Raw genomic sequence first — 25,322 nt, 5'->3', positions numbered from 1 at the left:
CGCTCTAAAAAAAAAAAAAAAAAATCATAAATCTGCTGCCTTTATTCCCAAATACCAAACCTAAAAATTAAATATCAAGCACTTCATGTAATGTGAATATTCATAATATATAAACAAAGAATTCATATCTGCACTCAATCTATAACCCATATGGCCATATAATTCATATATAGTGTATATATACATACTGCTCCAAAAAATTAAAGGAACACGTTTTAATCAGAGTATAGCATCAAGTCAATTAAACTCCTGGGGTATTGATCTGGTCAGTTAAGTAGCAGAGGGGGTTGGTAATCAGTTTCAGCTGCTTTGGTGTTAATGAAATTAACAACAGGTGTACTAGATGGGCAACAATGAGATTACCCTCAAAACAGGAATTGTTTTACAGGTTTAGGCCACTGACATTTTTTCTCTACTCATCTTTTCTGTTTTTCACTAGTTTTGCATTTGGCTAGGGTCAGTGTCACTACTGGTAGCATAAGGCGATACCTGGACCCTACAGAGGTTGCACAGGCAGTCCTACTCCTCCACGATGGCACATTAATACACACCATTGCCAGAAGGTTGCTGTGTCTCCCAGCACAGTCTCAAGGGCATGCAGGAGATTCCAGGAGACAGGCAGTTACTCTAGGAGAGCTGGACAGGGCCATAAAAGGTCCTTAACCCATCAGCAGGACTAGTATCTGCGCCTCTGTGCAAGGAGGAACAGGATGGGCACTGCCAGAGCCCTACAAAATGACCTCCAGCAGGCCACTGGTGTGAATGTCTCTGACCAATCAGAAACAGACTTCATGGGTGGCCTAAGGACCCCGATGTCCTCTAGTGGGCCCTGTGCTCAGTGCCTGGTACCATAGAGCTTGATTGGGATTTGCCATTGAACACCAGAATTGACAGGCCATATGCTTTTCACAGATGAGAGCAGGTTCACCCTGAGCACGTGGCAAACATTATGCTGCCTGTAACATTGTTCAGCATGACCGTTTTGGTGGTGGGTCAGTGATGGTCAGAGGAGGCATATCCATGGAGGGATGACCCATTGTCAAATTCTACACTGGTGCAATGAGTCCTGGGTACCTCCTGGTGCATGACAATGCCCGGCCTCATGTGGCAAGAGTACGCAGGCAGTTCCTGGAGGATGAAGGAATCAATACCATTGAATAGCCCCCATGCTCGCCTGACCTAAAGCCAATTGAGCACTTTTGGGATTTCATATTTGTCCATCCAACGACGCCAGGTTGTACATCAGACTGTCCAGGAGCTCAGTGATGCCGTGTTCCAGATCCAGGAGGAAATACCCCAGAACACCATCCGTTGTCTCATTAGGAGCATGCCCCGATGTTGTCAGGCATACATACAAGCACGTGGGGGCTATACAAACTACTGAGTATCATTTTGAGTTGCTGCAATGACATTTCAGCAAAATGGACTAGCCTGCTGCATTGTTTTTTTCACTTTGGAAATGAAAATTATCAACCTACAGAGGACTGAATTCAAAGACAGCCCAAAAATTAAACAATGGGGCACCCTTATGTTTCTAACACATTACCCAGTCCATATCAGTATAGATATCCAGCATAATATTTTTCCCCATTGAAATCTGATGATTTCAAAAAGTGTTCCTTTAAATTTTTTGAGCAGTATATATATACACCACAAATTTAAGTCACCATCTGAAAGGGATTCAAAATACTGTATATAACACACATTATACACACACAACCCCACAAAGGTTTTTGTCTACCATCTTCTCTCCAGATTATGAAACCTCCGATGGAAATCTTGCATGTTTATACCAAAGGGAATAAGACACTCATGACAGTGAAAGTAGCACGTGAAAGGTATATTAAAAGCATAAAAAAACATGCACTCACAGGATCTGTTTACAGAAACACTTAGACATTTCTGTGCACAAGAATGCCAACAGGCATGCAAAGCTTATCAGACACATCAGTGTACAAGAATGCCTGCAGGCAAATGGTGAGATAGGTCCCTCCATGTCCACAGACATGCTGTCACTAAGACCTGCCCAATTCATGCGTTTCATCACTTGACTTGTTCTGGAGCTAGTTGGGTGGGTCTTAGTGACATCACCTTGTCTGCAGCCATGGAGGGATCTATCTCGCTGTATGCCTGCTGGTGTTCTTGTACAAGGAAGTGTCTGATAAGAGCTTCACCGAGATCATGTGGGTGCACTTTTTTTTTGTCAACTAATAAACCTTTTAAGCAAAAAGTTCACTATTGTAAGTTTGTCTTATGATGGATTTCTATCTGGGAGGTTTGATGATCTAGGTGGGGGGTTTCAGTTAGGGGTGGAACAAGTCTCTTAAAAGCACAGTTTGACCTGCCTGATGAAGGGGATCAAACGAGGGGGAGCTGCTTTCATAGGTAGTGGTACATTTGGCAAATTTTTGTTTTGTTTAATGCCATGTGGATGGTGGATCAAGTTCTTTATATATACTGTATATGGTTTATTTTGAATAACTTGGATGTTGTAGATATGGAATATATGATTTGAATTATATGCATATATGGGTTAAATATTACATGTATAATATGTTTTACATATTTGTACACATTATATGAAGTGCTTTCTTAATAAATATATTAGTACATCTCATTCTTACTGTATTTTCAACTTATATGACATTACAGAGATTGCAACAGAAGGTATGTTCATGGTGGAGCTTTTAGCGGTGGCTCTTGCCTCTACGATTATCTGCATGAGAATAATGGCCATTGTCTACAAAAGTATGCTTATCAAATAAGCAAAACCCAAACAGAAGTGTGTGATTTTGCATGATAGTTGTATTAATACGACAGTAATTTATTGGCTGTTGCACAAATTAACACTCACTAATTGATCACCACCATGTGTTTTTTTTTTTCCTGTTTTCTTTTAATAGTGGCAGGGGAAGAAATCTATAATTAACCAAATATTTCTTCTTGAGATTCTTTAAATGAGAGGCCTTATGTTAAGCATTACTGAGATATATATAAAATTTCTGCATTTAGGTGAACTGCTGTGACAAAATACAAAATTCAGTATGAGCTTACTTCATCTGGTGTAAGCTGCCCTTTTATTCTTCTGTGATTGGACTTGAGTAGTAGAACATCCAAATCTTACTAGCATTGCATAAAGCATGCTTTACGTATACCAGAACTTCCTGCTTGGTTCATGGTTAACACATGCAAGGCACTGAAAAATTATATTTTCATCTGCAAAAAGCTTTATGGCAACACAGGCTAAACTCAGTGGAAGGTATTGTGGAAATATAGTATGAATACTTTAGAATAAGTGCTTATTTAGAAGAACCATGGTAAAAAATACACAAGACCTTAGTGTGACTTAAGAAGATCCTTTTTAAAAGTCATCAGAGCTGCTTGACATTACTTAGTGAAGCAATCCTGGCTTAGAATCTCATCAAAAGCAAATGCATAGTCAAATTATTAAAATGTCACGCAAGAACTTTTCTTTTTTACATTTTGGATAGAGTACTTAACCCTCTTCCCTTTTTTTGTCATGTGTCCTATTGGGGAGATTTTCCTTCACTTCCTGTCCCACAGCCAAAATGGTAAGAGAGAGGAAATCCCTCCAAATAAGGGAATCCCAACATGTCACCAGAAATAGTGTCCCCATTGGAAGATTTCCCCTCTATTCCTGTTAAACTCAAAATTTTGGATTGTATTTCACTTTCGATGATAACGGTAAACATGACCATTAGAGAGACACAGACCGCAATAAAAACTGACAGGTGTTCCAATCCCTCTCCAGTTTCAAAACTAAAAAAAGAAAAAACATTTTTCCTAAAGTGATACTATTAAATGTTAGTTCCATCCAAAACAGGTTTTCGTTTTTCTGTGTTGCTGCAACCTGAATTATTTGCAAGCCTTTCACATCTGGGAAAGTTTGAGAGGTGAGATAGCAGTTCCCACTTATGGGTAATCCTAGCCCAATGATAATGTCCTAATATAATTTTATAGCTGGGCTTTCTAATTATTTCTGACACCTTTGTTACATATATATTATTCCTAATAACTGATAAAAAAATTTAAAAATGAGATTTAAATGCCTAGACTTTCAATATTTTAAAATCTACAATTTTTATAAAAAAACAAAACAAAAACTAGCAGCTGATCCTGACAAAGGATCTTGTCCAGACACTTCCTGCTACAGGGTGACAACACTGCCTTCCAACTGTGTGGTCACACAGAAGCAAACAAATGGCCATTTTAGTACACATTACACAGTATGTTCCACTCTCGTCAGTCAAAATGTCCTCTGTACTCCTCCCAAGAAAATCCTGCGCTCTAGCAACCTTGCACCCTCCTCTACTAACCAAAACTCCAGGATTTCTCCAGAGCCTCTTCCGTCCTCTGAAACCTCCTACCCCAAGCTGTCTGGTTAGCTCCTGCTCTGTGTAAATTTAGGTGATCCCTGAAGACTCATCTCTCCAGAAAAACCTGAAGAGCACTCCACCTAAAAATTGAACTTTTACTTTCTCCATCAGCTCATCCCTCATTTATTACCTCAGTTGCCCCTCACTTTCAGATTATAGGCTCTTGCAAGCAGGGTCTTCCTAACCCACTTGTAACTATGTTGCTTACCTTATTTTAAAATGACTTCATGCAGTGCTTTAGCAAACAGAATGTCATTCACCTATTTAACAGGTTATATTTGCTGCATTATAGTTGTGCAGTTTTTTCTGGTATTTATTTTTTTGATGCATGCATTGAGTTTACCCACATTTACTGTGCATTTCAATCTGTTTACAGGGTAAAACAACCTTAGAAAGCAGATCTCATCACAAGCACACAATTGTGAGCAAGCTAGCAAATGTTCAGACTGAGTAAAGTCTACTGAAAACTGAGTGACAAATGCAAGATACCTACCTATATGGAGGTTCTATGACTACCTACGTAACAAATATTTTAAATAAAAGCTAAAAGATTGAGGATTTTCCAAACATTTGTTGCACCTAGTCTCACTTAATGTTAGGCCCCTTTCAGACAGGGCAGACCCGCCAGCGGATCCATTTGCTCAGCAGGGGATCTCTCTGCTGATCCCCACTGAGCAATCGGATTATAGGTCTGTGTTGCTCCGCTTCTGCGGAACGGACACAGCCTGCTTTTTCCTATGGGCAGTCGGATGAAAACAGACCGCCTGTTCGTTTCCACCTGACTCATCTGAGCCGATCCGCCGGATGGATGAGGAACAGATTCCCCATCAGTCTGTTTTGACTGATCGGATGCTGGCGGTTGTCAGCGGACACTTGTCCGCTGATACCCGCCAGTCCTTAGAGGTCTATGGATGTCCGATTGGACCAACAGTGTCAAAGGGGCCTTACTGAACCTGCAATGTATGTATGTTTTTCCTTTTTACTGCACCGTGCATTTACAAAGTTATTTAGACGACTGTAGTTTTGCATATTTATTAATTGAGAACTACAAAACAATGTGTTTATCAAATGATACCACTAGTATTTATATAGGACAAAGTACAGGCATGATGTTCGTATCCAGCTCACATCTTCAAAGCTTAAGTTCACTTGGCATCTCCTGCCCAGCCAAGCCTCTCAGTAGATTATTTACTGCCAGCACAGACATGGTATTCCTTGTACTAAATGTGGCACTTCCAATGTGTGGTAAGATAACTGCAGGAATAGAAACACTGAATGAATAAGTATAACAAAGAAAATGATACATTTTCAGATTTTAACCTTTGACATAAAACTTTATTTACAGACTACATGCATATACTTGCAGGTATTTTGTATGTAGCTAAAATTACTTTCTGTTGTCAGTCTTTTGCTGAACTGTACATGTAATCTTAGCACACATAAGAGAAAACACATTGCAAATTGTAAAATAAAACTTGAAGGCCTATTTCTACTCTCATCCCCCTATCCTCCATTTATAGGTAAAATCTATCAAACACAGTATTTAATTTTTGAGTGAATTATAGTGAATATAGTCCAGGGGCAAGTGAGAACCACGTATGTTTCTACCTCTCCTACTCAACCAGATGCAACTGGTCCTGTTAACTTGCATCATGCCTGGCTATACAGTGACCTATCTTCAGAAGCCCCGCTGTGCACCTTATTTTCATAGTTTTGGTAAGCTGTACTATCTGAAGCCAGAAGTTGATGAAGCAATTGTTTTTCCTTGATAAGAGAATCTATAATCTTTTCATTGTTAAAAGTGGAACTAAACCCTCTTCTCCTTTACAGTCAAGGAAGATGCCATGTTGCTGCACATATGATCTGTTACCACACAATCATTTGGCTTGGTAGTTTGGTTGGGAGCCAATACAAGAACACTAGTAACTAACAGTTATCAATGAAGTCATGTCTTGAATGTAACAATTTTGGGTAACAGTTAAACTAGTGGGTTTAGTTCCGTTTTAAGATATATTTTGAAACCGATCAGCCTTTCAAAAAACCTTAAATAATTTTTTTATGCTCAATATGAGTGTGCTTTAATTTTACAAACCAGGAAAGATCAGGGCTATTGCCATATTCCTCATTTTTTTTGTAGGAAAAACCATCAATTCTGTATATTTTATGAAACCACCACAATCCCCTCAAAAAAGGAGTCAGCTGCACTGCTCATGTTAAACATGTTAATAAAAAAAAGAAAAAAAAAAAAAACCATACAAATATCCTAACCCACAAAAACATTTTTTAAAAATCCCATGTAGCCCATAAAAGGAGCCCTCTGAAATGTAATTGCTGTATTGAAAAAAATGTTACACTTAAAGCGGAGTTCCACCTGAAAAAAAAAAAAGCAGCTACAAAAACTGTAGCTGCTGACATAAAATACAGCCACTTACCTGTCCCTCTGTCCAGCAGTGTCCTCACCACCACTGGTTTCACCGGCTGTCTTCTCTCCCTGGCACCGGCATCTTCAGTGTGGGCACCCGGCTGTGACTGTTTGCAGCTTCACAGCCGGGTGCCCACTGCGCATGTGTGAGAAGCACTGTGCTTTGTGAATGGACTGTAGTCTTCTGGGACCTGTCACATGTCCCACAAGACTACGGGGAGGACAACTTCCGCTTCCGATCGCCTAGATAATCACAGCGGAAGTGGGAGCTGGTATCCTTAATGGGGAGCAGGGGACAAAGGCTTAAAGCGGAACTTCCCCTTTTTGGTGGAGCTCCGCTTTAAATTGCTATTAAATCCAAAAGCAAACATGCAGCCATTACATCTAAGAATTGGTAAATGAGTTTTCTTTTTTAAACTCTTATATACATCTGGTGATCTGGCCAGTAAGTCTGTTTTTCAACTGTATCAGTTAGGAGCGTTGAGACAAACCATACACCACTGACGGGTGCTTAACCACCTCCCGTCCGGCCGTTGTATATAAACAGCCGGACGATGGCACTGCAGGGTCGGGTAGCCATTTATAAACGGCCTCCCCGCACCCTGCTTGTGCGCGCTTCCTGGGAGCGTGCAGCACCGCGATCTGGTGCCCGCTTTAGAGCACCGATTGTCGGACGGGACCTCTGTACGAGGTCCCGATCATGTGATTGCTGATTGGCCAATCAGTGATCACATGCAAAGTAGTAAGCAAGATGTCACTTGTGACATCATTGCTTACTACATGTGAAATCTGTGAATGATCACAGAGGTCACATGGTACAAGGCTATTCACAACAGCCTTGTACCATGTGACCATGTGAATAAATACCACCAAAATAAAGCTTTATCTGTCTCAAAAAAAAATGCTAAAAAATTCATATGGGTACAGTGTTGCATGACAGCGCAATTTTCATTCAAAGTGTGATAGCACTGAAAGCTGAAAATTGGCCTGGACTGGAAGTGGTTAAAATCATTAACTTAAGAAAAAAAACAAACACTTGCTGTAATGGCTTGTGTAACTTCAGTTTGAGCTTGAGTATGGCTTCAATTTGTTAGTGTATGTAATCTAGTCCAGCCTTTCTCAACCAGGGTGCCTTGAAGTTTCTTTAGGGGTGCCTTGGCAAAATGTCTAAAAATTGCCCAAAACTTGTATACAAGCCAGCGGGTGGAACAAGCCTGCCTTTTAGTTACACAAAGCCACAGGTTTTCATTGTACAGTATTATGACCATCTAGCCGCCGGCGTCTTGACAACCAGCATCACCATCAGGTGATGAGGATGTCAGCTGCCTGCACAGCATCCTAGTTTAACCCTCCCCTGCCAGTCAGTGCTGGGGTCACGTTAGCTCAATGATGGGAGGAAAAACTGAGGGAGAAGAGAAACACTGGAATACTAGTCAGTACCAGTGTGCAAAAATGTATTTGCTTTGGAAGAATAAATCACCTCTAATGTTGGGTGTCCTACGTGTGGATGTTGCTGTGTTACATAATACTCAAATTGTTTAACATTTTAGAATGGGGTGCTCTTTTAAAATTATGGACAGTCTTGAGGCACCCCATTTTAGAATGGGGTACCTCAAGACTGTCTATTTTAAAAGGGTACCTTGACTGAAAAAAAAGGTTGACAGTCCCGAGGCATCCTTTAAAATTATGGAGAAACGCTGATCTAGTCCATCTAACACTACCCTTACCTGAAGATCAGGGGTCTCCAAACTCTAAACAAAGGGCCAGTTTACTGTCCAGACTTTGAGGGGGCAGGACTGTGGACAGTGAAAGTAGAAAATGCCCCAGCGTCAATGCGAGTAAACAATATCCCATCATTAATGGTGATGTAGCGCTAATTAATTTACTTATTTAGTTGCTATTGTGGCAACACCATTGATGTCAGCAGCAGCAATACCCCATCATTGGTATAAGTGGAAGAAATATTGCCCCATTTTTTGTGTCGGTGAGAGGAGTAGAGCCCCATTGCTTATGTCAGTGGGAGGAAATGTGCCCTGTTGGTATCAGTGGCAGGATTTATGCCCCTTTATTGGTGTCAGTTTGAGGAATGGTGCCCCAAGGGCCAGATAAAGGCAAGCAAAGGGCCACAGTTCGGAGACCACTGCTCAAGATTAACAATGCTAGTGACTGCTGTTTCCTTCATCCAGAATGGGGACATGCCAATACAGAAGATATGTTACTGGTCAGATCATAAGGTGAAAACAGAAAAAAAAAAGTCTAAAAAAACAAAAAAACAAAAAACACACACAACAAACTAATGCAGTCACCACACATAATGATTGGTAAGCTGCAATATATTACATTTTTTGTTTTGGGTTTAATACCACTTTAAGCAGTGCAGCAGATTCCTTTCTTGAGGAGACTTTTAGGTTTGTTCTTTCCCTGACCAGCATGCAAGGTGGTTTATTTCTAGCTTGGGTTAAATCTATACATTTTGTAAAAGCTGAAGCGTATCAGCATGTTGCTTCTCCTTTTCTCCTGTCCAGTCATAGGCAGGGTAGGGGGAGCCCAGGAGGGAAACTACAACATAAAAATATCAGATCCCTGCTAGATAGGGCTCAGCTGAGTAACTCAAGACTGGATGGCCACAAATACAAACTCTTTAGCAGCTAAAATAGCCCCCTCATATGCATCATCTGTGTATCTACCAAGTTGTCTGGAGTTCAGCATTACCAGCTCTTTAAGTTGATCATTGCTATACGAATGAAGAAAGGTAGATCTTTCATTCATCTGCCCGTTCTCCATTCATACAGCACTTTTCATTGAAAAGCTGAAGTACAGTTTATAGGAATAGAGGAGAGGGGTGGGCATAAACTCAGCACTCTTAAAGAGCGTGTATGTATTAACCCCCCTGCACAGGATGACTAAAGTTGCATGGGTATGGTGGATAGGGGCAGAGGACAGAGGATTTCATCTAAGACTAGGCACAAGGGACATTTCTCATTGAATGTAAGTACCATCCCTTGTGCTTTTTTATTTTTTTAATTTTAACTAAAGGATTTAAAGCTTTACATTTTTAAGCACAATAATATTTGTGTGTGTAAAAGCACAAGGCCAAGAAGGGGTTAATACTGTATGGTGAGTACACAGGGCAGAAGCTCTTAACATTTAATCCCAGGGTTACCTTTATTTTTTTCCCCTTTGGGGTGAGAAATATCCTTCCACCAACACAGATTTACAGTCCAGAATGGCTAGGATTTATAGCGCATTGGTGTCATTCGTGTCTCCCTGTGAGGGTGCCTATGGCGGACAGGGCCATCTTTATTATTGATTGGACCCTGGGCAAACATTTTCTTGCCCCCCCCCCTGCAATTTCACGGTCCACCACACAAAGACATCTAAAAATAAAAAATTTAAAGTGGTTGTAATGGCTCAAGGTTTTTTTTTTACCTTGATGCATTCTATGCATGAAGGTAAAAGTCCTTCTGAGTATAGCAGCCACCCCAAAAACTTACCTGAGCCCCCTCTCAATCCAGTGATGTTCAACAAGAGCCTCGGTTCTCCAGGGACTCTCACTTATGATTGGCTGAGGCAGCAGTGGGAGCTACTGGCTCCCACTGCTGTCAATCAAAGCCAGTAAACCAATCAGGAGATGGAGGGGGCGGCACAGATCCGCAGCTGGGTGTGTGAATGGACATGCAGAGCTGCAGCTCGAGAGAGCGCCTGCTCAGGTGCCCCCATAGCAAGCAGCTTGCTGTGGGGCACCCAACAGGAGGGAGGGGCCAGGAGCACTGGTGGGGGACCCAAAAAAAGGAGGACTTTAGTATTACTTTAATAAAATGTGAACATAAAAAACTGGTCCACACTCACTGATAGGTTGCTAGAGGTTACTGCACATAAATGTATTCACTGCCTGCACACCATACTACAGGCGATGTTCAGAGACTGTGGACATACTACATGAGAAGGTCAGAGACTGTAAACATGATACAGAAGGTGGTCAGAGACTGCAGACATAATACCTTCGATTGTACGCCCCTTTAGGGTTAGGGAATGATGTGAATGTACAATATATATGTAAAGCGCTGCGTAAATTGACAGTGCTATAGAAGTACCCCAAACAAATAAATATAGGAGACCGTCAGAGACTGCAGACATGATACAGGAGACCGTCAGAGACTGCAGGCATACTACAGGAGATGGTCGAAGATCACAAAAATACCACTAGAGAATGTAGATGTCAGAGACTGCACCTCCCTGTATACTGCTCACTGCACCGCCCCATGTACCGTCTGATCTCCTATCCCTGTACTTGTGCAGATCTTGAAGAGTGTTCAGCAAACAGGTGCTCCAAGTGTTCCCATGCCACACGTCATTTACTTCTGTGTGGCACCAACAATGATGACAGGTCCCAGACTCCCAGCATAGACTGTACAGAGAAGGGCAGGGTGGAACGGTCCCCCCCCCCACCCCACTGGTCACTGCTCTGCTTGTTAGGGGTGAAGTCATTGGCTGTTGGAGGTTATGTGACGGTGGGTCAGGCAGTGGTTGGTTGGGACTTGGAAGAGGTGATGGAGCACTGAGCCGGGAGATTCAAGATGAAAGAGCCAGGTACACATCCTCCTGGACCCACCCTGCTGCTGCACAGCCCGCATTCGCTCAGCTTCGGGAACTACGCATGAGCAGTTGCAAAGCCAACCACAGCAGACCTTTTACGGGCAGCGTGGGCTCAAGGGACAGCTGCTTTGGGCCCCACAACAATGACTGGGCCCTGGGCAGCTGCCCCTTTTGCCCTGAGTAAAAGATGTTTGCACCAGGCACTCCTCTGCTTGTGCTTTACTGCACCTGCACAGGCAACAGTGATGCCTAAAATTCTGATTCTTGTACTTGTTGAGCCTATCCTATATGGAGACCAATAAAATAAATGTAGGTGAGCACACAAATCACAAATGAGCTGCTAGCATAAAGGATAAAACCCCTTAATCCTCAAATATACAGTAAATTAATATGGAGACCAGCCTCACCTGGAAAAAAAATGAAAAATTTTCTCCCCTAAACGTTTCACCCAACAATATCCCATCGAGAAAAGTTTCCTTCGGAAGTGGGCAATTCTTGTGGTAGACCTGGCCATTTCCTACCTTAAAAGGATAAGTTCACCTTTATATAAAAAATAATAAATGCACTTTTTGGCAGGTAAAAAAAAAAAAAAAAAAATATGAGCATTTACTTTTTGTTGCAGGAGCCTGTAAACCATTGCACCAGTGATCAGCAGTATATATGCTTGCCCATACGGAATGTATGGGCAAGAAGATATACTGACAGGGAAGACTCAATGAACTACCACAGCGCTTCACAGCACCGTGGTAGTTCACTGAGAACTACAAGCCGACAGTCATTTCAAGAACATAGTGAATTAATGCATTTTTTTCAAAATTTGACACTAGGGAGGGGGAACAAGATCCCCTGCTAGCTGTCAAAGTGGGGGAGTAGGGGCTGGTGCAGCCATTACATGTTACACCCTGAAAATGGGTGTAACATGTTATGAAAGGTGAATATATCCTTTAAAAACACAAGATTATCCATCCACAGAAACTGTGAAGGTCTTGTTAAAGATCCAGTAGATAACTGGTTAGACTTGCTCCTTATAACTAGATTTGTCCCGAGGAGCCCTGTCATGTAACCTACAGTTGTATCTATGGCAGTTTTTCAGATCATTGCTGTCTGAACTGCCTATAGTCAGTTGGGACATTTGCCTTCAGCCTTACACTACTGCATCAATGGATTGACTAAACTCCCTTGCAAAAAAAAAAAAAAAAAAACACACAACACTGAAGTTGCATTGCTCTTGGAGAAGCTGTCCACACCTGAGATGTGGAAAATCGTCAGGTGGACTCAGTCTCCAAGGGGTTTATTTACTAAAGCTGGAGAGTCCAAAATCAGACTCCCTTCTGCATAGAAACCAATCAGCTTCTAACCTCAGCTTGTTCAATGAAGCTTTGGCAATGAAACCTGGAAGCGGATTGGTTTCTATGCAGAAGGGAGTCTGATTTTGGACTCTCCAGCTTTAGTAAATAAACCCCCAAGTGTCTGGATTTGGGGCAATGGGCTCTCCGTCTGGAGGTCTGCCAGATCCTGGGACTCTCTAATCTTTGCAGTGGACGCATAGTGACATCAAGATATCAAATCAATCTGATCTATGCCTTTCCACCCTCTAGATTCTTCCTTGCCTGCCTCACAGGATTAAGAAAACAAGGGCACTCCTGTGATCTACATTGCACTGAAGAATGTGGTATTCCAACATACGCAAGCTCTTGGAAGATGCTCCATGGGCCCTTTCGGATCATCCCTTCTTGTCCCAAGCTAATGCTTGGACGCTAGCTTTAATGGCATGGCTGTTGAAGCTTTGGTCCTAAAGGACAGGGGCCATTCGGATTCAATGTTCCCTACCCTCTAAGGCTAGAAAGTGGACTTCTCTTAAAGATTATCATCGTACCTGGAAGGACCCACTTTGCTTGATAGAGGTTGTGGAACTTTCATTCTATTAAGTACTTTGTGGGACATATACTGTCTGTCATCCAGTCTGCCCTGGACCGCTATCTGGTTTTGACAAATCTCTGCCTTGGTCATTCTGTTTGAGACCTTTGGCCTCTCACTCTCTAATTTAGGCCTTTGCTCAGGGAGAAGCACACATTTCTCGTCCTATTTCTCTGTATCCCCTTGGAATCTCAATCTGATTATTTTGGCTCTTCAGAAGCTGCTCTCTGAACCTCTCAGGACCGCCTTGTCTGGCCTTATCTGTAAAATGGTATTTTTGGCTATAAATCTCTGCCAGGAGAGTCTGAGTAGGCAGCCTTATGCTGTGTCGGACAAGGTTGTCTTGAAGACTAGAGCTGGGTACACATGGGCCAAAAATTGTCCAAAAACAGTCGGTTAGGCAGGAACCAGCCACCTTTAGGCCCATGTGTATGGCTCCCTGTCTGTCGCACAGCCATGCTGGAAAACCAGCATCCAATGGCCAGTGTGTCATAGCAGGCGGGGGAGAACTGTCAGTTTTTCTTCTTCAGCCTGCTGGGTCGAACGAAAAAACCAGTGAGTACCAAGCTTAAGGCCTCTTTCTCCTGAAAGTGATTTCCGCTTTCCACTTTAATCTAGATATTGTCCTCCATTCCTTATGTCTTGCTCTGAAGCATCAAAAGGGAAATTTCTCTCCACTATCTGAATGTGGTGTGCATGCTAAGAATTTACCATTCAGCTACTGCGGCCTTTAGGAAATCAGATCCACTTGTATTTCCTGAGGGTTTCCACAAGGATCTCCCTGCTTTTTGCTCTACTACTGCTAGGTGAATTCAACAATTTATCATTAAAGATTAACTCCACCATGGTTTTTTTCAGCATCAGGAATGGATTTATCAGATTTGCAAGGCTGCCAACCTGGGCTTCGATTCACATTACTATTAATTTGTTAATTTCTGCTAGGTGGATGCTCAAGCTTCTCAGAGTCTGTGGAGCCCTTCTTGACCTATTTTTGTTATTGAGCCGGTTTGCATTGCTGTGTTGTTTACCATTCAGTTGGACTGTTTTTTGATGTACTAGTCATAAAATGATTTTTTACGAGAAAACTCAGTTTCCTGGATTAACCTACAGGATACAGGACCCTCCCTCTCCGTTTTAATGATTGTTTATTTATTTTCTTCAAAACTGAAGCTAGCTTGGAGTTTGTGGGGTTACATAGGGGGATGTCCCTGCAGCAATTCTTTTTTTTGCCACTGTCCATTCACCTGAAGATAATTGCACACAACCCAGGAAACAGATTATACAGGTAAGTCAAAAATCCTCTCTTTACATAAAATAAGTTTTATTCACTTTCAATGTCCCTTTGAACTTGGTAAGGAATTCAAACACTCCAGGAAGAGTAAATTCCCTAGCACTGACAGGTCCCCTCTCACTCCTTTCCTCTCCACATAACTATTATGTAGCAAACAGGGGAGGTACAGAAGCACACACTATAGACTCACTTGAGTCTGCTGGGTTTGCCGACATGACATTTAAAGATGGCAGAGTCCAGTAGCAGTCTTGTTGGTTTAGGGCCAGTTCACACCAAAACATTGTGCGGGAAAATTTATTTTCCATGTGCGTTTCCTGCACCGAGTTCAAAGCATACTGCAATTGTTATCTGCAGAATTTGTCAGTGTTAACGACTCCACAAACACAGCGAGTTTTCCTGCACCGGATCACACGGTGCAGTAGTACCATGCGATCCTTTTGCTGTGCTTTTTAAAGTAGTGCATGCAATACTTTTGGTGTGGCCTGGCACGATTTCAGCCCATTCAAATGAATGGCCTTAAAAAGCACTACGCCTGGATCACATGTGAATCTCACAGTGCATTTGTGTACAATTCAAAGTGTGAACCAGCCCTTAAGGTCTACACAGTGACTCTTTTACATGTAAATACTATGGATAAAATACATTAATACAAAATACATTATGAACTACTTGGTAACCGTGCTATAGCTGAATGCCGGCTACAGCGCGGTTACCCAGTTCTGGGAGGAAGTCATATGACACCCTAGGGGCGCGCACCTGGCGATCTCCATGAACGCGGTGTCCTACGGACACAACTGATCACGTGATGAGGTAAAATGCCAATCACAGCGGCCTTTTACCACATGATCAGCTGTGTCCAAGGACACAGCAGATCATGAAGTAAATACAGTTGCCGGTTATCAGCAGCACTTTCCTCATGCTGTTACAGCGTGAGAAAAGTACTGCCGATAACCGACAGCTGTCAGAGGAGATTGGCATGGATCATCAGGGCACTGATTATCAGCGCCTCCCACCAGTGCCCAGCAGTCAGGGCTGTCAGTCAGCACCGTCCGTGTCACCCATTAGTGCCACCTATCAGTGCTCATCAGTGCCACATCATCAGTGCCTCCTCATCAATGTCCACCAGTGCCACCTCATGAGTGCAGCCTCAACACACATCAGTGAAGGAGAAAAAATTACCTGTTTGCAAAATTTTATTAGAATAGAAACAAAGAAAACCTTTTTTTCTTCACTGTTTTGCTCTTTTTTTTTGGTTTATAGAACTAAAAATAAACACCCAGTGGCGATTAATTACCAAACGAAAGCTCTAATTGTGTGGGGAAAAAAAAACAAATTTCATATGGGTACAATGTTGCATGACCGCGCAATTGTCATTCAAAGTGCGACCGCTGAAAGCACGAAGGGGGTAAAAGTGCACTGTAGGCAAATGGTTAATCTAATATTGTTGAAATGAATGGTCTGGAGACAGGTTCTCTTCAGGGATTAGGAATTGATCTGAAAATCAGGCAAATTAGATTTGTTTTAATTTGCCTAATATATACATATTCATGCAGAAACAGTTTATTAAATCAAGACTGTCTGCATTCCTGAGTTGCACAGTTCTTTGCACATCAGACAGATCTACATGAATATATTCAGACAAAACTAAGATTTGCAATCTGATGGTTTGCTTAATTTGATCTAAAATAATTATCAATAGATTATGTGAGAATTAAAAAAAAAATTTAAATTCACCATTAGCACACTTTAATCAGACTAGCTGTAGAGTATTTTTGTACATTTCCATCATGACAATTCAATACATTAATCTATTAGATTTAAAGTAATTGTGGTTTAAAACAGTACCGCAATTCTTCAGACTCAGCAATGGGTGAGTTTTTGGCAAGGGTTCAGGAGCAGTAACATCTAATCCAGCAGCTGCAATCTGTCCACTGACCAGCGCCTGGTACAAGTCTTCCTGGTTCACTGCAGTGCCTCTGCAAATAAAAGATTAGCATATACATCTAGAACTCTCCAAAACTCCAGCAAATTAGTAAACTGTCATTACATTTTTATAGTCATCACCTAGCGCACATTCCTAAATGTAAAATAAATCGACTGTACACATTTAGAAATGGACAGGGAAGCTGAAGGCAGCGAACTCATATTTTGTGCCTGCTGGTGCTATTTTAGGACTGGCAGTGTTTCCAAAACATCAATCACTGACCAATGTCATGACCTTTGCCATGTCTTTCAACAACCTGTGATACTAGTTTGAAGAAGAGCCTGTTGCCATGAATGTAATTCATATTTTATTCATGCAAACACTAAACTGTGATCACATTGATCTTAGAGAACTGCAATTTAAATGCCAAAAAGCAGATATCTGCAAGTATAGTGGGTATAGAAAAGAATCACCCCCTTTAGCCTGGCTTCACATATGCGGTGCGGTAGATCACGTGATTCGCACAGGAACCGCACCACATTCCTGTGCGAATCACATGCGAATTGTGTGCAGTGCGATTGGAGCTAATCGCACCTGCACCAAAAACATGCAGGACCCTATATTGGTCCGCACTAGAATCGGATCGCATGGGTTTCACACATATGTGATCCGATACTGCAGACTGCACCGCGTTTTGTGGACCGCTTTTGGGGTGTTAACGCACCCACAGCAGTTCGCATGAACGGGGTGCGATTCTGATGCGGTGCGGAATTCGCACTGAAAACACTGCAAATTCTGCATCAGTGTGAACCAGGGCTCAAAATAATCAGATGTTGTTGCTTTGCAGCCTGAAATAAAGACAGAATCACTGAGTTGGAAAAAAGTGACTTGTAAAGTCAATCAGGTGCAGCTAATCACCTTCTCAATGGCACACAAAGCCAATGACTTTCAACTGTGATCAGCTGTGGTCATTTTGATTAGCTCAGCATGAAAACAGCATTTTAGTCTGCAACTGAAGCAAACAATCAACTATGGGTGGCAAGGCACTGTAAACAAATCTCTGGGGTAAAGTTGTGGACAGACAAAAGTCAGGAGATGGCCATCTTGTCAGTTGGAAACATCCTTGAATTTACATGCAGAGTTCATTTAATGTTTGTAAGTGAAATATTCGTATTACATTTTGAATCTTTTAAAATACTACACTATGAAGAGGTCTCATTCTCTTTACATATATATACTATTGGGACCTTTTGATCATCCTTGTGGTTCTAGACTGCATTTATGCCATCGAGTGACTAGCGGTGAAAAACTTTGGTGGAGAAGAACCGTTCTGGACTCCTTGTCTTCACAGATTCCCTATATACAGTGGATATAAAAAGTCTACACCACACCCCTGATAAAAAAAAAAACACTCTCTCTCTCTCTATGGAAGTAAAAATAAAAAAACTAAAAAATATGGTTGCATAAGTGTGCACCCCCTTAAACTAATACTTTGTTGAAGCACCTTTTGATTTTATTACAGCACTCAGTCTTTTTGGGTATGAGTCTATCAGCATGGCACATCTTGACTTGGCAATATTTGCCTACTCTTCCTTGCAAAAACACTCCAAATCTGTCAGATTGCGACGGTCTCTCCTGTGCACAGCCCTCTTCAGATCACCCTACAGATTTTCGATCAGATTCAGGTCTGGGCTCTGGCTGGGCCATTCCAAAACTTTCATCTTCTTCTGGTGAAGCCATTCCTTTGTTGATTTGGATTTATGCTTTGGGTCATTGTCATGCTGAAAGATGAAGTTCCTCTTCATGTCCAGCTTTCCAGCAGAAGCCTGAAGGTTTTGTGCCAATATTGACTGGTATTTGGAACTGTTGATAATTCTCTCTCTCTTTAGCCTCAGTTCCAGCTAAAGAAAAAAAACAGCCCCAAAGCATGATGCTGCCACCACCATGCTTCACTGTGGGTATGGTGATGTGCAGTGTTTTTGTGCCAAACATATCTTTTGGAATTATGGGCAAAGAGTTCAACCTTGGTTTCTTTAGACCAGAACACATTTTCCCACATGCTTTTGGGAGACTTCAGATGTGGTTTTGCAAAATTTAGCTGGGCTTGGGTGTTTTCCTTTGTAAGAAAAGGCTTCAGTCTTGCCCCATAGCCCAGACATCTGAAGAATACGGGAGATTGTTGTCACATATACCACACAACCAGTACTTGCCAGATATTCCTGCAGCTCCTTTAATGTTGCTGTAGGCCTCTTGGCTGCCTCCCAGACCAGTTTTCTTCTCGCCTTTCCATCAATTTTGGAGGGACGTCCAGTTCTTGGTAATGTCACTGTTGCTCCATATTTTCTCCACTTGATGACTGTCTTCACTGTATTCTATGGTATATCTAATGCCTTAGAAATTCTTTTGTACCCTTTTCCTGACTGATCCCTTTTAACAATGAGATCCCTCTGATGCTTTGGAAGCTCTCTGCGGACCATAGCTTTTGCTGTAGGATGCGACTAAGAAAGATGTCAGGAAAGACCTACTAGAACAGCTGAACCTTTTTTCGAATAATCAAAGGCACTTTAAATGATGAAAGGTGTGTACTGACTCCTATTTACATGATATTGAATGCGATTGCTTAATTCTGAACACAGCTACATCCCCAGTTATAAGAGGGTGTGCACACTTATGCAACCACATTTTAGTTTATGTTTACTCCCCCCCCCCCCCCCCAAATAGATTTCAATTATGTTTTACAGTTTATAGGTCACATTAAAAAGCTGGCAAAAAGTTCTAAAAAATTAGATCATGAAATCATTTCAGATCACAGAAACCTGACATTTTAACGGGTGTGTAGACTTTTGATATCCACTGTATGCGGTTTTGACCGCATGGCCTTTTGTCATGTTTTCTGGCAAGAGGCTGTGAGTGTTGCCAGTGGAGGATCTTTTCTTCTCTTTTGTAGCACAGTTTCTTCCCACGGATATGGGTTTTATATAATTTTTCAGTCACACACCATGGACTTATTTTGAGGACCTTAATTACATATTTTTATTATAAGGTCTCGTTTAAATGTGCGGTGAACTAGCGTTGCATATTGTTTTCTTATTTTTATTGTATGTTGCCTGCATTTTTTTGACAGCTGTTTCACTATATGAGTCGCATTTAGCACAGGTTATAATGATTAAGATTATGGGTAGCATAAAACAAGAAAGCAGAACCATAGAGCTCTCTATTTTCCACTTTATTAGAGCCCAAAAAGAATATAAAAATGTATATAATTTAAAAAAATTAAAGCTCTTAATGTCTGCAATGATCACAGCTCACGACATGAACTTGCAAGATAACCATGGGGGTGACTTCATGGGCTCAGCTTCTCCCTCCTGTACGCGTAACGCCCTGTGATTGGGCTTCCTCAACAGACCCACAGTTGCTGTGGCTCCATCCTTAAACTGTAGCCTCTCTGTAATCTGCTCAGTGATTTTAGCCAACCAAACTCCCATTGTAAGCATGTGGCTAAGGACATGTAATGGCCATAAAAAATAATGGTAGTCCTTATGCAGAAGGCAACAAGAGAAAAAGACCAGGCTGCCATTATTTCCTATAGTTATTCCATGTCTGCAGCTTTGAGTATGTGCCATGTTCATGTTGATCATCTGCAGTTACAGAGAATGTTCTGCTTGACAGGGCAGGCCATGTGAAGGAAGCCTCATTTTACAGTAATTTAAGACACTTTATTGTATTTCTTTTATTGTTGCTGAGGCTGAAGGCAGCAGTTGCTCAGTGATGGGGAAATGTCATATTTCCGTATTAAAGCGGTCTCATAATATCTAAGAAAGCAAGCCTCCACAGTCTAGTCACTTTAAATGACTTCATACCAAAGGAATGTCATTACAAACTGACCAAGTCCTTAAAAGTTGCTATCATGGAGGTTGGCCATTTCCTTACATATAAGTCCTGTAAAGAACACAGCTAAAGCTTAGAATATTTAGTCTCATCTCAAGAGTAGCATCATTCAAGAGCCTGGTCTGATCATCTGTGCCACGCGGCACACGCGGTATGGGACTCAGTGGTGAAAAAGCATCTTAGTTAAGTATTCTTGTTATATTTTCTACTATTTACTACATTTGTTGTTATCTGTCATTACTTAATTATAGGTTATATCCACAAGTGTTTGTGTGATCTCTCTTTGCATACCTTCGAATACAATCCCACAAAAAACTACCACGTAACGGTGATAAAACGCTGGGTTTCATATAAAAGAAAACACTTGTCCTTTATTGTCTAAACAGGTGAGCTGAGGAACATGATGAAAGTATTGCAAATGACCTACCTGCTAATGTTAATAAAAACTGAGGTTTTCTTCATTCTTTGAAAGAAATCCTTATTACACAGGCCTTCAGTCTCAGGGGTTAAAGAGCAGGACACTATAACGAAATCTGAATCCTCTGTAAGCTTTTCACAAGGTACTATATTGCACAGGAAAGAAAAATTAGATTACTAGGTTAACTATTAACATGTCCTTTGTCCATGGGGGGGGGGGATGAATTAAAAAAGTCCTTAATACCATATTCAGCATTAACCACTGCAGCACGTTCAGGTCGGGGCTGACGTCCTGTGTATAAAAACTTTTTCACACCAAAAGGTTTAAGACGTTGGGCAATGGCCAGTCCTGGAGATAAGAGAAAAAAAAAAAAAAAAAAAAAAAAGGAGGAGGCGGCAAGGTAAATTATTTCAAAGCACATTGAGGTACACATGTGAATTACGGTCAGTAACAGATGGTTAAAACACCTATACCAGATGTATGTTGAAGCAGCACAGACTGATTCACTGCACACATAACGAAATAGAAAATGGACTATCATGGCCGAGGTAAAGCATCTAAAGCTTTCAAGAGTAAAGTGTCAAGCAATCCTCCGTTCATCTATTTGCATCTCAGTGCATGACCCCAAACTTCCACATTTGAGGAACACCAGGAACTTTAAATAGTTAAAAGGACAACTATATCCAAGCATTTTAGGCAAGACAGTCTTTTTGCACTGTGCCCTCCCTTCTTGCCTTCTACTATTGTAGAAGTTTAATATACAAGCCAACATCCTGCGCTAAAATGTTAACATAAGTCACTAAAAAAATATCAAGAAATGACGGCAGTACTCACTGTATCTGTAGCACGATACATAAAGGACTACCCAAAGCAATGTGTTGTGCTGTCTAAATAATTGTGAATCACAGTTACACATGTGGGGTTTTTTTTTTCGTTCTGAATTCAAATGTTTTGTTATTTGGATGTCTCCGAATTTCCTAATTACATTAGTAACAAATCTGAAATAACGAAATTAAATTCGGACAAAAATTAGAATAAAAAAATTGAATAGAAACACAATAGAATAAAATAAAAAGAAGAGAACAGTCTTCCAAAAGTTGAATTTCGAATAGAATAAACTAGGAAAAAATATAATAGAATAAAAGAGAAAGAATATAATTGTCTTATGAAATTCGACTAGGATAAATTCAAATAAAATAGAAAAAAAAAAAAAATAGAAAAAATAGAACGGTCTTCCGAAATTCGAATAAATTTGAACTCTAATAGAAAAAAAGTACAGAAAAACAATAGAATAAAATAGAAAGAATATAATAGTTTTCCAAAATTCAAATAGAATACATTTGAACAGAAATGGATAGAGTAGAACAGATAAAAAAACCAATAGAATAACATAGAAAAAATATAACTCTTGTCTGAAATTCGAACAGAATAGAAAATAGAACAGAAAAAACAATAGAATTCAATAGAATAAAATAGAAAAAATATAAGCGTCTTCGGATTCTCGAATTTCTGAAAAATTCTAATTAGAATAGGATTAGAAAAGAATAGAAAACAAATAGAAAATAAGTGAATAGAAAAAAAATTTGAATAAAATAGCAAGAATATAACCATCTTTTCAAATTTCAAACAGAATAAATTCGAATTCAAATACCAATTCGAACTGAAGTCAAATAGAATATCAAATTTGAAAAAAAAAAAAACAAAATTAATTTTGATATGAATTAAAGGAATTTAACAAAACAAAATTTAAATAATCGAAACAAAGTTTTTGGTTCCGTTCATGTCTAATCACAATAGAGTGCATAAATGAAAATCCAAACCTATATATCAAAATACATAAAGACACAAATTCATAAAGAAAAATGAAATGCATATAAATATACAAATAAATAAGTGTTCAGATATTCATGAAAGTTCATAAACAAGAAAGTTCAAAGAAAAAAAAAAGAGAGCAACCAAGTGTTATATGAAAGCAAACATGCTCAATCCTCACCGTCGTGCACACCAACATAATATTGTATTTATTGTAGAAGTTTCATGCCCCAATGCCAGCTTGCTGGGATGGGCAATTCTCTGACGCTAGTGTTGAAGCTTGCCTGCTTGCTACCGCCTTCCACACCTTCCTACTGGATCATCAAAAATAAGCAGAAGATGGGAAGACCAGGCAAAGTGTCCTGGCAAGTGTCAATGCTTTGCAGGTCCCACTGCCCCAACATTTCAATGTAATGGCAAGTCTTGGGAGGATGCAACAGGTATGTGCACTTTACCTTTCAAGTGCTTTTGCTTTAATCATAAAGGTCACTTTTAAGTGGAACTGAAAACTTGTAATTCAAAAAAAAAAAAATTAAAAAGGAAAAAGGAAAATTCCAAAAATTGTTAGCAGGTAGGTATTTATGATAGAAGAGACTGTCTCTTCTACTAGAAAATCTCTTCCCCTGCCTGCTAACACTTTACAAATTTTACATAGACAGCTGCACATGTGCTTATTATGTGCTGGGTGTGGTGACATGGAGGTTATGTCACCTCAGCCAATCAAGACAGCTTGGGAGCCAAAAAAAGACTAGGAAACGATTGAAGTGACTAGGGAGAGTGCAGGAATCACATCACTGGAGAACACTTTGGAATGTAAAGCTGGCCTTAAGTAGCTCTTTTTTTTGCTTTCTGTCAAAAACCTTGTTTGTGTGAATGGAGAATTCCCCATTGCCTGGGCATGGTATTCTACCACAGGACCTGATGCTGTCAGAAAACATTTGTCGATCTGCAGCTGCTGATCAGTGTATCCTAACGTCTCCATTCAACAAAAGGTAGTGATCAACTACTGTCAAGGAAGGATGCCACTCACCAATCGAAATGGAGTTGGTCCCTGCTGAACCGAATGAATTTTCATCGGTCTATGGCCAGCTTTATTGTACCACATTGTACAAATATTCTGTGCACATCTGCACATTATGTCTAAAGCCCACCCACTATAATGTAGACTTTAGTTCGCTTTCCAGAGCAACTAACAGAGCAACCAATGAAAATTAATCTTGTACCCAGGGATGCATTTACCACAAGGCAAACAAGACACTTGCCTGGGGGGGGGGGGGGCACTGCCCCCCGGAAGAAGGGATGGAAGGGGGGACACATGCGTCATGGGGACCAGGTGGGAGCCGAGAGAGGTTGCAGGCTGCTTGATGGTGTATGCAGAGCCCGACTCTTGTTCCCGGGGCTGTGCAGAGCTGTGAAGGCGAGTGTCTTTGACAAGGGGGGGTATTAGTGGAAGGCTCTCTCAGGTGGGGGGGTGGGCAGGGCAGTTGCTGGTCAAGGTCAGGTTCTCTCTATGGGGGGGCGCCCTATTTTTGTGTTGCCTAGGGCAGCACCAAAACCTAAATACACCACTGCTTGTACCATTATATGTTAGTTCTAAATGGTCCTATACTTCTAATCCGTACTTAACTCTGTATTGAGTAAGGCTGATAAAGAAGACAAGCTGAGTGTTTAGAACTTTAGTTTATTTAGTTAATTCACTGCTTGCAAGCGGTGTTAACATGCCCCAAATACTTTTAAATGCCCCAGTGTGGCTAAACACTTCCTTTCATTCCCATGTCTCTTCTGCTCACTTCTGGGTAGGGGAGGATGTGCACTAATTAAACAGTGATGACAGGAGAAGAATGCACACTGGAGGACAGAGGTTAGGGAAGGAGTGGTTTGCTGCTATAAATTCAGAAAGGGATGACATTGTGGGATGCTGTCAAAGGAGAAACTGAAGCAGTGGACAGTTGCACCAGCGCTAAAAGGGATGACATGAATCCGGTGGAGGGAGGAAGTTGTACACACCAGGAGGAATCTTTTCATTAGTATTAGGCTAAAAAAAAGGAAGCTTTAGTGCAGGGGCGGGCTGACCATTTGGAAACTCAGGCACTGCCCGAGGGCCCTGAGTCAGTAGGGGGCCCCATGAGATGCCCCTGGTACCTTTTTCATAGGCTTTTTTGAGTTTGGGCAAGGACACAGGGGCCCCATGATCCCCTATTGCCTGGGGGCCCCATGAGTCGTCAGTCCGCTCCTGCTTTAGTGTCACTAATTCTTTTTATCCATAATTACCAAATGCAGAATCATGAAAACAGACAATCAACTGCACTTAGAGCTACATATTGTTAAGGGCATTACCTATTCTTCCCAAGCCAATGATTCCAACAGTGCTGTTAGACAATCCATACCCACACATCCACATGGGAGACCACGATTTCCATCCTCCACTTTAAGACAAAAATAGAACTATGTTAGCATAGGTTTTTATCTTTAATATCTTATTGCAAATTCAAAAGGAAAAACACAAAGGAAAAAGCAAAAACACTCTTGTAAGTATAAAGGCACAATAGTGGGTACAGGTCGTAGAGACAGAATATAAACTCTATGGGTGCAGAGTACATATGACAACCCGCAGGTCAGGAGTGTGGCATACCAAAGTACATCTGACATGGAGAGCA

General features: G+C 41.0%; 1 protein-coding gene across 1 annotated transcript in view; it reads right to left on the bottom strand.

The window, feature by feature from the left end:
• Window positions 1-5,415: 5,415 nt before the first annotated feature.
• The window catches only part of LOC149467999 (glyoxylate reductase/hydroxypyruvate reductase-like), a 49,079-nt gene continuing 29,172 nt past the window's right edge, over window positions 5,416-25,322 (bottom strand). The window contains exons 5-9 of the mRNA XM_089670909.1: window positions 25,003-25,091; window positions 21,097-21,201; window positions 20,863-20,998; window positions 16,469-16,599; window positions 5,416-5,651 (exon numbers count right to left, since the gene is read on the bottom strand). Of these exons, the coding sequence (XP_089527035.1) occupies window positions 5,530-5,651; window positions 16,469-16,599; window positions 20,863-20,998; window positions 21,097-21,201; window positions 25,003-25,091 (583 nt within the window). The 3' untranslated portion in view covers window positions 5,416-5,529. The remainder of the gene's footprint in view (window positions 5,652-16,468; window positions 16,600-20,862; window positions 20,999-21,096; window positions 21,202-25,002; window positions 25,092-25,322) is intronic.

Source organism: Staurois parvus, unplaced genomic scaffold (genome assembly GCF_062004578.1).
Source record: "Staurois parvus isolate SC_StPar_1 unplaced genomic scaffold, SC_StPar_1.0 ptg000096l, whole genome shotgun sequence".
NCBI lineage: Eukaryota > Metazoa > Chordata > Amphibia > Anura > Ranidae > Staurois > Staurois parvus.
The sequence above is the reverse complement of the archived record's forward strand: the minus strand, read 5'-3'. Positions and strand labels throughout refer to the sequence as shown.